General features: G+C 37.9%; 1 protein-coding gene and 1 pseudogene across 1 annotated transcript; both read left to right on the forward strand.

The window, feature by feature from the left end:
• Positions 1-4,079: 4,079 nt before the first annotated feature.
• On the forward strand, positions 4,080-7,201 carry LOC148702413 (uncharacterized; annotated as a pseudogene).
• Positions 7,202-9,025: 1,824 nt separating this feature from the next.
• LOC148702414 (uncharacterized) lies at positions 9,026-10,549 on the forward strand. Its single transcript, XM_089925265.1, has 6 exons — positions 9,026-9,168; positions 9,285-9,488; positions 9,591-9,683; positions 9,773-9,874; positions 9,971-10,363; positions 10,470-10,549. The coding sequence occupies exons 4-6, from the start codon at positions 9,818-9,820 to the stop codon at positions 10,515-10,517; spliced, it is 498 nt and encodes a 165-aa protein (XP_089781391.1). The 5' UTR covers positions 9,026-9,168; positions 9,285-9,488; positions 9,591-9,683; positions 9,773-9,817; the 3' UTR covers positions 10,518-10,549.
• The last annotated feature ends 729 nt before the right edge of the window (positions 10,550-11,278 follow it).

The following is an 11,278-nucleotide window of genomic DNA, read 5'->3' on the forward strand; positions in this document are numbered from 1 at the left end:
TGCCCCTGTTCCTCGGAGCTTATAAGGCCTTTGAAAATTGTTGACGGTTTGGTTATTCACTTTCCATAGTGCAAGTCCGGTCTCAGTTCATCTATTATTCCTTTACTAGTTCGTGTTTCTTTATCACTGCCATGAGCTACAGCTGCATGTAAGAAGGAAGTCACTGCTGGTTCTTGTTGTCTGCCCTTAGGAGAACTCCTCCTAAGAGATTCCTGCGTCCTGCATCGTATCGCATCGCATCTCACCGTCCGATAAGTACACGTGTGCTACCCTGTCTGCCCATCAATGATGATCCAGGAGTGTGGAAACAAGGCCCCTGCCTTTCAATTAAATCGCTACGGCCCAATATCGGGGGGAGATGCCGGTTCAGCCCAAGATCGAGTGAGAAGTCGGTTGGGCTGCCGACTTCAGCCCAATAAGGTCCATTCAGGGCCTGTCGTCACACTAATGGCGACAGATTATCCTGTTGAAAATGTATAAGCAAGATTAGTGATTTATAGGATAATAGATTACCTAAGCTTTGATGTAAATCACCACTAGAGCACAATAAAATGAGAAAGAAAGATTAATAGTCGAAGTTCAGCATGAGAACCCAAATAGCCAGCACCTCCTATCAGACATGCATCACCCCGAGTTCGTGGATCGTACGTATGATCTTTCTCTCTCTCAACATTAATAGGAAAGAATGATTGCATAGGATGTAGCTGTTAATCATAAATAATAACATGTTAAGATTTAGAATCACAATAATACACTACAGTAAAAGTGAGAAAAGCCGACGCTAGGGGAAAGCGTCGGCATTTTCTGCTCCCGCGCCAAACTTTCCCGACGCTCTTGGTGAGCGTGGGTAATTTGAAGCAGTGGACGACGCTTAAAAGCGTCGTTGTAGACTTGAGGCCAAACGACGCTTTAAAGCGTCGTTGTTTTTGCCTAAGACGACGGCTATAAGCGTGGTTAATTGAAACGCTAAAACGACGCTTATAAGCATCGCCAAAGCCCCCTTAAAATCCAGCGCCTGACCCCAAGCCCGCATACTTGCCCTAGCTACTCCCGATACCCCTCATTCTCCTCTCCGGCGCTGCCCTTGCCTTCGTCTCCGGCGCTGCCCCCATCTCCCTCCTCTCCGGCGCGGACCGTCCGACTCCTAGCTACCTCCTCTCCGGCGTCGACCGACCGACCCCAACGCGCTCCGCCCGAGGTAGTTTCTCCTACTCCCTCCTCTCCCTCCGTCTCGCTTGTTCTCCTCCTTCTCCTCCTTCCCCAACACGCTCCTTCTCCTCTTCTTTGGTATAAGCCTTGATCGAGCTTCGCCTCCGCTCGAGGATCTTCTCCTCCTCCCTCCTCTCCGGCGTCGACCGACCGGCCCGAAATCCCGATCGATCCAAGCCCGCCTCCGTCCGAGGATTTTTGCTTGCAACATATTATATTCCAGGTTTATAGATATTTCTAATTTTACTGTAGATGCCTCTGATTTCAGCTTCCAGCTTCCATTATTGATTTATTATTGATTATATATTGTTTTTAATCCATTCCTACGATAGTGTGATGTATAAGTAGGGAATCTCCAGAGCATTTGATTTCGTATTTAAGCAAACAATACTTCTTCATTTATGTAAAACAATACCAGGCTTTTACATGCTCTTCTGAGAAGCATTATCTTCATTCCAGACAGCATATTCGGACATTTAAATATATCAATATGGTAGCTGACGTAATCATGCAAAAGATGCATCTAGAGTGACCTGTTATGATCACAAATCCTTTATTATATGCATTTTGCATTCTCTATGTTTCTGTTTTAGTAGAACTTTTTTTAGCTATAGCACATTTGCATTTATGTGCATTTCATGAATCCAACTTCGATTTAAGGAGCACCCTATTCACTACTGCTGAAGTCAGTTGCTACGCTATGCTATAATTAGACATACATCATATCTTAAAAAATATGTGAGCAGTTATTGAAATTTAACAATTTGATAACATAATTATGTAGGTATTGTTGTAATCTATGTGTACAATACATCCACTACGAGTATCAGAACAGCGATAGAAATAAATTAATGTTACTGATTAATAAAATAATGCTCATGGGGGCAGTGAATACTTTAAGCCATAGTTTAATGATCTTCATTTAGCTCTTGCAGAACCATTTCTTTAAGCCTTTGAAGACGAGGGACCTCATGAAAAATGCAACGAAGAACCAGGATTCTTGGGAGGTCTTTGAGAGAAACTTGACAAAAATACATATAGTGGATATGATTTCCTCCTCTATCACATGTGCCCACATCGTAGTTGCCATTTATGTATCTTCATTGGGCTTTTGTATGCCCTTGATCTGTTACCTTCAAAAATAAAAGAAGTCATTTGGAAGGTTCGTCTCTTTCCTAGGGGAAACAATTGCTAGCACACTTCTGTTACATACATATCTATTGTTTCATTCATCTGATCAATTATAAATTGGTAGTAGTTCCATGTGCTTGTGATCAGTACTGTTATAAAATGTGTCTGTATAAAATACGCCTAGAAATCATTAATCAAATTATAAAAAACAACAACATGTGTCTGTATCTGTGGACATATTCTTAAAAAATAGATATTAGAAGGAGCTTTGTAAATCTCAAATATAAAATCAAACAAATGTAGCACATGAAGACATGGCAAGCAAGAAAGATGAAGAAATTAATTGCATGGTCAGCATTAGAATCCCAGTAAAATATTTACTCTGGATGGAAAAGTTCTGGGTAAAAAACCCTGTTTTCATGGTGTAACAGTAGTCCCAGTAAAATCATCATTCTTTGTTTGCATTAGCAATAACACCATACTTTTTTGTGACCTTCTTACTTTCAATGTTATCTTTGTACTAGAGCAAGCAACGAGCAAGAATTGTCAATGTCTATATTCTACCTTTTGATTGGGCAAGTCAACTTTTGTATCACTGATATTTTGGTTATTGAAATTTTTTTCATTCTTCTGTTCGTTTGATATAAATTCTTGATCAATATATATATCTTGTTTAAAATTCTGAAAATTTGGTTCTGCCCTTCTCAACACCTGTATTTTATCGTTTACACACAGGATTTACACCTGTTCTGATATGACCAAAGGTATTTCTGACATCCATGGTGGGGCAGGGGGTGAACTTCCTCCAGATGGCTGTATTTAAGTTAGCATGATTGTGGAATTGTTGATGCATTGATTTAAATGCCACCTTTTATGAACCATGGACTTCAACTAAAATTTGATTGTGATGTTGAAAACATGCTTTCGTGCATAGAAATTAAGTAGTTGGTATCTGAAGCCCAATGGCATTCTATTTGATTTATGAAGTTAGTCTTCCCTGCATGTCCCTGGTCCATGAATTGTGAAGTTTGCATCTAATTCTTTAGAATGCTTGCAAAGTTTAAAATAACAATAACTTCTATGTTCTGTATCTCTTAAATTTTTTTTCAACATTCTGATTTCTGTCACCTTGTAAAAACGGGCTTGAAGTGTGAGCTGTATGCTTATATCACATGAAAAGATGAGGATCTTGTTGAGATTCTTAGTTTCCTGACCTGTCTATAAAATGGTGTAGAAATTTGAAAATTCTTGTGATTGTAACACTATATTTTCTTTCTCGATCTTCAAGTTTCCACGAGGTGGGACACAACTATAGCTTTTCTTTATCTTTTGTGTTTGGTCATGGTTATCTGGATTTGTAGCATCAAAGAACTGTAGGGGGTTATATGGTTTCTTCATCAAAGGAATATGTAGCATTCTTGGATTGATCAAAGTTATGTTATCAACATGTTTTGGTTTACTTTGAACCATATAACTAATTCAATCATTTCACTTTGTTTCAGATAATCAAGGTTTGATTTTAGGTCAAAGCAAGAGAAGACACTAGTGAACTATTGGTATTCTCTGAAACCAATACATTGCTGAAAGTCTGAAATGTTGCGTCTTTAAGATTTATATAGACATTGATATAAGAAGTAGCATTCCAGTTAGATATATAAATTTGCAAGGCAAAATATCTTCTGAAATTTATATGTAGGCCATCCTTCTAATTTTGTTTATCTTTTTTTTAAAAACTGCAGTTCAATCGGTATTCTAATAGAATGGACAAAAGTTGGATAAATAAGTTAAGATCTAATGCTGAATATTTGGATGGAGTTCAGAATTTCATTAAGTTTGTTTTTGAGAAATCTAATATGAACGGAAAGATTTTATGTCCATGTCAAAAATGTGTAAACGGTTCTGCTCTTGATCCAAAAATTGTTGAAGATCATTTGGTATGGAATGGTTTTCTAAAGGGTTATACTGAATGGGTACTCCATGGAGAGTTCATACCTTCATGTAACCAACCCTCCGATCTAGAAGACACCTTCAATTTTGGATGTAGTGACACAGAACAAAATTCTGTAGAACAAGATGATATAAGGGGCCTACTTAGAGATACTCTTGGACATAATATCAGAACTGTAGGAGAAGATGAGCGTGCAGTTATTGATCAATCCATGCATGTTGAGGAATCTATACATTCTGATGACACAGCTCATTATGATAACTTGGTGAAAGATTGTGATCAAGAACTGTATCCGGGTTGTAAGAATTTTACGAAGATTTCTTTTCTTCTGCATTTATTACATTTGAAATATTTGAATGGGTGGTCCAGCAAGTCTTTTACCATGCTTCTTCAATTATTAAAGGATGCATTTTCAGAAGGTGTTACTTTGCCATCATCTTCATATGAAGCCAAAAAACTGATAAAAGAGTTGGACCTTGGATATGAGAAGATACACAGTTGTCCGAATGACTGCATTTTATATCGTGGTGAAAATAGGAACCAAGAGTCGTGCCGAATATGTGAAACTTCACGATGGGGAAAACATAAAGATGACGAGAATGATTCGTTGACTGAAGTGGATGCTGCACCGACTAAGAAAAAATCGGCTAAAATTTTGAGGTATTTTCCTCTTATACCAAGATTGAAAAGGATGTTTGCATCACCGAAGACGGCTTCCTCGATGAGATGGCATGACGAAGGCCGTACAAAGGTGGAATGTTACGACACCCAGCGGATAGTCCCGCATGGAAAGCATTTGATGATAGGCATCCCGAATTTGCTTCTGATGTTCGCAGTGTTAGGCTAGGTTTAGCTACTGATGGGTTTAATCCATTCCGAACGATGAGCTCAACATACAGCACTTGGCCGGTTGTTTTGATTCCATATAATTTGCCACCATGGATGTGTATGAAACAGTCTTCAGTAATTCTATCAATGGTTATTCCAGGTGACAAGGGCCCAGGTAATGATATTGATGTTTTTCTACAGCCTCTAATAGAGGAATTGAAACAAATATGGGAGGGTATTGATGCATTTGATGCTTTTGCTGGCCAAAATTTCAAATTGCGTACAGCTCTTATTTGGACTATCAATGATTTTCCTGCATATGCTAATTTATCTGGTTGGAGCACTAAGGGGCGTATTGCATGTCCTTTTTGTGGAGATTCAACCCATTCGTATTGGTTAAAACATGGAGGAAAGTTCTGTTATATGGGCCATCGTCGGTGGTTAGAAGCAAACCATCTATTTCGATTTCAGAAAGACTTGTTTGATTGTACCATAGAGTTGCGATCTGCCCCTATTCCACCAACTGGAACTGAAGTCTTTAGACAAATACATGACACCAATTATATACCGGGTAAGGTCGCCAAATGTTCAAAGAAGAGGGGGAGGGAGCATGTTGGCAGCACAATGAATGAAGGATTAATAGCAGAGGTTGCTGAGGATGCTGACAACTTTTTTGAGAATGAAGACAATATATGGTCAGGAAAATGATGATGACTCAATGGCAGCATCTACACAGAAACAACTATGGAAAAAAAAGAGCATTTTCTTTGATTTACCTTATTGGGAGTATAATCTTCTTCGACATAACCTTGATGTGATGCATATAGAGAAGAACGTTTGTGATAACCTGATTGGAACATTGTTAAATCTTGAAGGGAAGACCAAAGATAACTTGAAAGCGCGTCTTGATTTGAAAGATATGGGCATAAGACAAGAGCTTCATCCGACAGAGCTTGCTAATGATAAATTTTATACACCTCCTGCATGTTATACAATGTCTACTCAAGAGAAAGATCTTTTTCTAACAGTTCTGAAAAATTTGAAGGTTTCTGATGGGTACTCATCGAATATTTCACGATGCGTAAATCTCAAAGAGCGAAAACTTTCAAATTTTAAAAGTCACGATTGTCACATTTTGATTCAAGATATCTTTCCATTGGTTTTAAGATCGTCAACACCGAAACAAGTTTTTACAATTGTTTCTCAATTGTCATCATTCTTTAAGGCATTATGTTCCAAAGTTCTTGATCCTAAGGAGCTTGATCAATTGGAGTCTAATATTGCACTTACACTATGCAATATGAAAAAGATCTTTCCTTCTGGGTTTTTTACTATTATGGTTCATCTACTCATTCACTTAGCGGCGGAAGCTAAACTTGGTGGCCCGGTTCACTACCGATGGATGTATCCTATTGAGAGATGATTTTTCTAAACTCTAATATAATTATTTAATAATCAGTTTGATTTTGATATTTATTTTAAAAATTTATTGTTGAAGGTTTCTTATGCGCTTAAAAGATTATGTACACAATCGAGCCTATCCCGAGGGCTCGATTGCTGAAGAATATATTGCTGAGGAGTATTTGACATTTTGTTCGAGATATCTTGAAGGTGTTGAAACGGTTTTCAATCGACCTCAAAGGAATTGTGATATTATAGAGAATGCAGATGTTTACAAGTTCTCATCTGGTGGAAGAGTTTTGGAAAAAGTTGAAAGTGTTGTTCTTGACCAGAAATCGTTGGCACAGGCACATCGCTATGTCTTACTTCATAGTGATATAATATCCGAGTTTTGCAGGTTAGTACGGTTAATTGAAATCTAAATTTACTGTCATGTCAGGAGAATGTAATATTGGTATTTAATTAAAGATAACCTTGATCGTGCAGAGAATTTTTAATAGCTCAGCGAAGTCTCAACCATAACATTCGTCCTACACCAAGGATTGAGCAACGATGGTTGGTTGAATTATTTCCAGAATGGCTTTCCAAACAGGTTAGATGTCTAATGTATTAAGCTTTTTTTTTTTTAAATTTTATAGAGAGAAATTAATCATTACTTCCATAATTTTTTTTAGGTACCAGTGATGATGGAGAAGAATTGTTCTGATGAGTTAATAGTCATTGCTCGAGGTCCGAATAATATTGTCAACAGATATGTTGGGTTCATTATAAATGGTTTTAAATTTCATACTAAAGAGCGTGAGAAATTTAGAAAAATCCAAAATAGTGGAGTTATAGTTAAGGCGGATGGAAAAAATTATTATGGTGCTCTAACAGATATTTATGAGCTGGATTATTATGGAAATTTTAAGGTAGTATTATTTCAATGTGATTGGGTGGATATAAACTCACCTAGAGGTTTGAGGCAAGACATAAATGGATTCACACTTGTAAATTTTTCAAAGTTGATACATACTGGTGTGTTATTGAAAGATGATCCATTTGTTTTTTCATCTCAAGCTCGACAAGTATTTTTTGTGCAAGACTCAAAAGATAAAAATTGGTCTCTTGTTATTAAAACGAAACCTAGGGACTTATATGATATGGAAAAAAAGTTGGAAGAGGAGGACGATGATACTTATACTCAGCGTATGCCTTATAATGTTGTGCCAACTGATGAAGTAAATGCGCCAACGAGTTTGATGCAATGAAGGAATCCCGTGTACAAGATCTTCTGGTCTCAGTATGTGTTTGATTGTTAGAAGTTTTTGTTTTTTCCTTTATATTGCTCAGCTTACTATTTGTGTTATAAAGAAAAAACTATATTGCCATTTGCCAGCTTAGTGCTCTTCAGTACAGAAGAATGGATTTCGATGAGTTCTGTGCGGCTACATTAAGTGTCCATCAGCTTGAAGGTCTGGATAGATAGGAGCAACATGCTCGATGCGCTTATGAGCTTTTTGAGAAGGATGGAAACCGAGCAATTGGAATTGAGGAACTTGCTTCGGTATGTTTAATTTTTCTGGATTGAAAGGACAAGTTGGCTCCATTCCTGAATCCGTCCTTGCAGTTGGAGTTTCAAATATTGCTGGTACTTTAAGAACATCTATTGTCTTGTCTCTTGAAAACTTCTAATTTCTGATTTAGTAGTCTTTAATATTAATCGGGAACAATGTTCGGGTAACTGATCTTGAGAAAATTTATGGTTGCCATTTATTAAATTATTTTAGGGTATGTTGCTTAAAAATATTCAAGTAGCTTATGACTACCATTTTAAAGTACATTGTTTCATATGAATATGCTGCTGGAGTTTGAACTTTGAAGTTTGAACATGTAGACTGATATGCATATACTTTGAAGTTTGAACATGTAGACTGATATGCATATGAAGTTTGAAGATGATATAGTTGTATGATGATCCATGTTGTAAATGCCTTAAAAATCAGAATGATTGTGATGATCAGCTTGATATGGCTGGTTGGTGTCATATTGTCCTAAGAAAGATATCTCTGGCGATCTTCTAGAGTAAAATTTGATCTTCTCTTTTATTAGCCCTTTATTTAGTATAAATTTATCATTTAACCAAATATTGATTCTTTTTTATGCATACCAGGTAACAATATGCCCCGAGAAAGACGATTTAGAGATGTGGAGTTCCAGCATTCTCAGGTGGGATCTACTTCTGAGCAGTCTCTGCAGTCCCAGCAGCCATGTGATCACCAGCAGCATGAGTCAGGATCTCAGCGCGAGCCTCTTGCTGATTGTCCGGAGGATGAGCTCCGGATCCAGGGTAATTCGATTTAAAGTTCATATTTTATGTTCATATTTGTCTTCAACTTTTTAAGATATTTTATTTAATTTGAATAGATGGACAAGGGACAGTGAGGACGAGACGGGGACCCACTCAAGCAAAGGATGTGTGGAAGCTTCCTCCGGGTGAGAAGATCATCATCCGATGCAACGAATTGGGGCAGCCCATCAATAAAGCTGGAAGTCTACTATCAAGCTTTTTAGGATCGGTTGCACGCAAGGGTCAGCTGTGTCCACTCAACTATACGAAGTAGAATGACATGCTTCCTTCGTATAAGGTTGAGCTTCTTAGACTTATACAGGTAATGGATTGAATTTATTCTTTTTAATTCGACACCTCCTGTATGTTAATTTGCTTAGTATCATAATTTTATTTTAGATGTTTAATATTATTATAACATTCTGTATCTTGTTGTAGGGTAAGTTTGTACTCCCTCCAGAGAGCCATGATTGGGTGCTAAAGTCCCTCAATCGCAAATGGAAAGAATATAAAGCAAAATTGAAGACGGACTTCAAGCGCGAGGGTATGACAGAGGAGGAGGTTGCTCGTGTGACTCCTCCTGATGTATACCCTCAGCAGTAGAGGGAGCTTGTTCATTACTGGTTTTCTGAAAGAGGACAGGTCACGTATATTGTTTCAATATCTTCTATTATCTTTATTATTAATATAGATTGCAAATATATACATTGAATCATATTATACTGTGTGCTTTTATTTTGGCAGACATATTCTAATATTGGTAGAGCTGCACGAGCATCTCAAGCAGTTCCTCATACTTCAGGCTCGAAGAGTTATGCGAGACGTAGAAATGAATTCGTAAGTTCTTTTGAAACTATTTGAAACTCTACTAACATATAGCACGTATCATGATATATAGTTTGCCCATATACTTTCCGTATGTGTAGATAGTAGAGCATGGAAGGGAGCCTGGTGAGGTAGAGTTTTATAAGATGACCCACACTCACCGAGATGGCAGCTTTGTCCGGGACGAGTCGAGAGATATAGTTGTATGTATTCATTTTTTATTTGATCATAATTTTTTAATTAATTTTACTTCTTTTAAATTATTAATGTGACTGTTTATTTTTTTGAGAGAGATATAGGAAAGAGCTACAAATCTTATTTCAGAGCGCGTCGGGGAGTCATCATCATCCGACGCAGCCAGTCGCGTCGAGGCTCAGGTCTATGCCGAATTGATGGGCCCAGAACGTTATGGTCGCGTGAGGGGTTACGGTATCGGAGTTACCCCCACTCAGCTGTCTGCAGTGAGCCGATATACCCAAGATGCCAGACAAGGTACTAGCACTGCAGAGGTTTGTAGTTTGAAGACAGAGATGGCACAGATAAAGCAGTCATATGAGACAAGGATAGAGGAGATGAGGCAGAGTCATATGACTGATATGGCGGAGTTGAAGCAGAGCCAAGAGTTGAAGATACAATCTTTGCAGGATCAGCTTGACCATATTTCATCTTTTTTGCAGAGATTTGCTCCTCCGGTACATAACTAAATATATTTGAATATTTTATATAATTATAATGTATTCTTGTATTAGCGTGATGACTTTCGTATTTTTAGTTTCTAAAGTATTTTTTTTCTTGTAGGTTGCTGATACTTCATCTACTCGTAGAGATGATGCCGTCGACTCTTGATACATCGTAGATTGTGTACTTAGGAATTTGAGATGGATATTTTTAGAATGTTTTTGAAGTACAATGTAATCAAATATGATAATATTGAGATTTTGAATGAAAAGTTCTTGTCTGTGTTGTGTATTTTGTTATCTATGTGATTTAGTGCATGTGTTTTGTTAGAAATTAATGTATACAGAGTATTAAAAATTGCATTTACAAAATTTTTTTTTTAAAAAAATGCCATTGCCGACGCTATTTAGCGTCGGAAATACCAACTGGCACAAAATGTGAAACGCCTTTAACGACGCTTTATTGCGTTGGTAAAGCAGGATAGGCCGACGCTTTTAAGCGTCGGCATAGTCCAACGGAAACTACGGTGGGAAGCGTCGGTTGAGGTACGCCGACGCTTTTAAGCGTCGGAGTCTTATAACAGGAACGACACTTAAAAGCGTCGGCATAGACCGACGACGCTTTTTTGACGCGTCGGGTTAAATCCGACCCACGCCCACCTGCCCGACGTCTGACCCACGCTTTGCGATGCGTGGGCTGGGAATTCGCCGACGTTTAAAAGCGTCGGTAGAGACAAAAAAAACCGCCGGGAGATATTCCTTCTTTTGTAGTGATAGTGTATTCAAATTTAAGAGATATACCTGCGGAAGACATATTAAATACATTCTTCAATCACCTAGAATAATAGCGGCTTGATCTTCCCTTCCTTGCTCCTCATAAAAGATAGCCGTCAATGGGGCAAGCTAGAGGAGGACCTAGCCTTTATATAG

This window comes from Phoenix dactylifera, chromosome 9, assembly GCF_051530095.1.
Source record: "Phoenix dactylifera cultivar Ajwa chromosome 9, Ajwa_hap1_PhDact_Kaust_v1.1, whole genome shotgun sequence".
Taxonomy (NCBI): domain Eukaryota; kingdom Viridiplantae; phylum Streptophyta; class Magnoliopsida; order Arecales; family Arecaceae; genus Phoenix; species Phoenix dactylifera.

Bases quoted from the DNA above. Each gene is read 5' to 3' on its own strand.
- LOC148702414 (XM_089925265.1), top strand. From the start codon at position 9,818: ATGACCCACACTCACCGAGATGGCAGCTTTGTCCGGGACGAGTCGAGA. The intron at 9,875-9,970 runs GTATGTATTCAT...AGAGAGATATAG, and splicing joins ACGAGTCGAGAGATATAGTT to GAAAGAGCTACAAATCTTAT. The intron at 10,364-10,469 runs GTACATAACTAA...TTTTTCTTGTAG, and splicing joins TGCAGAGATTTGCTCCTCCG to GTTGCTGATACTTCATCTAC.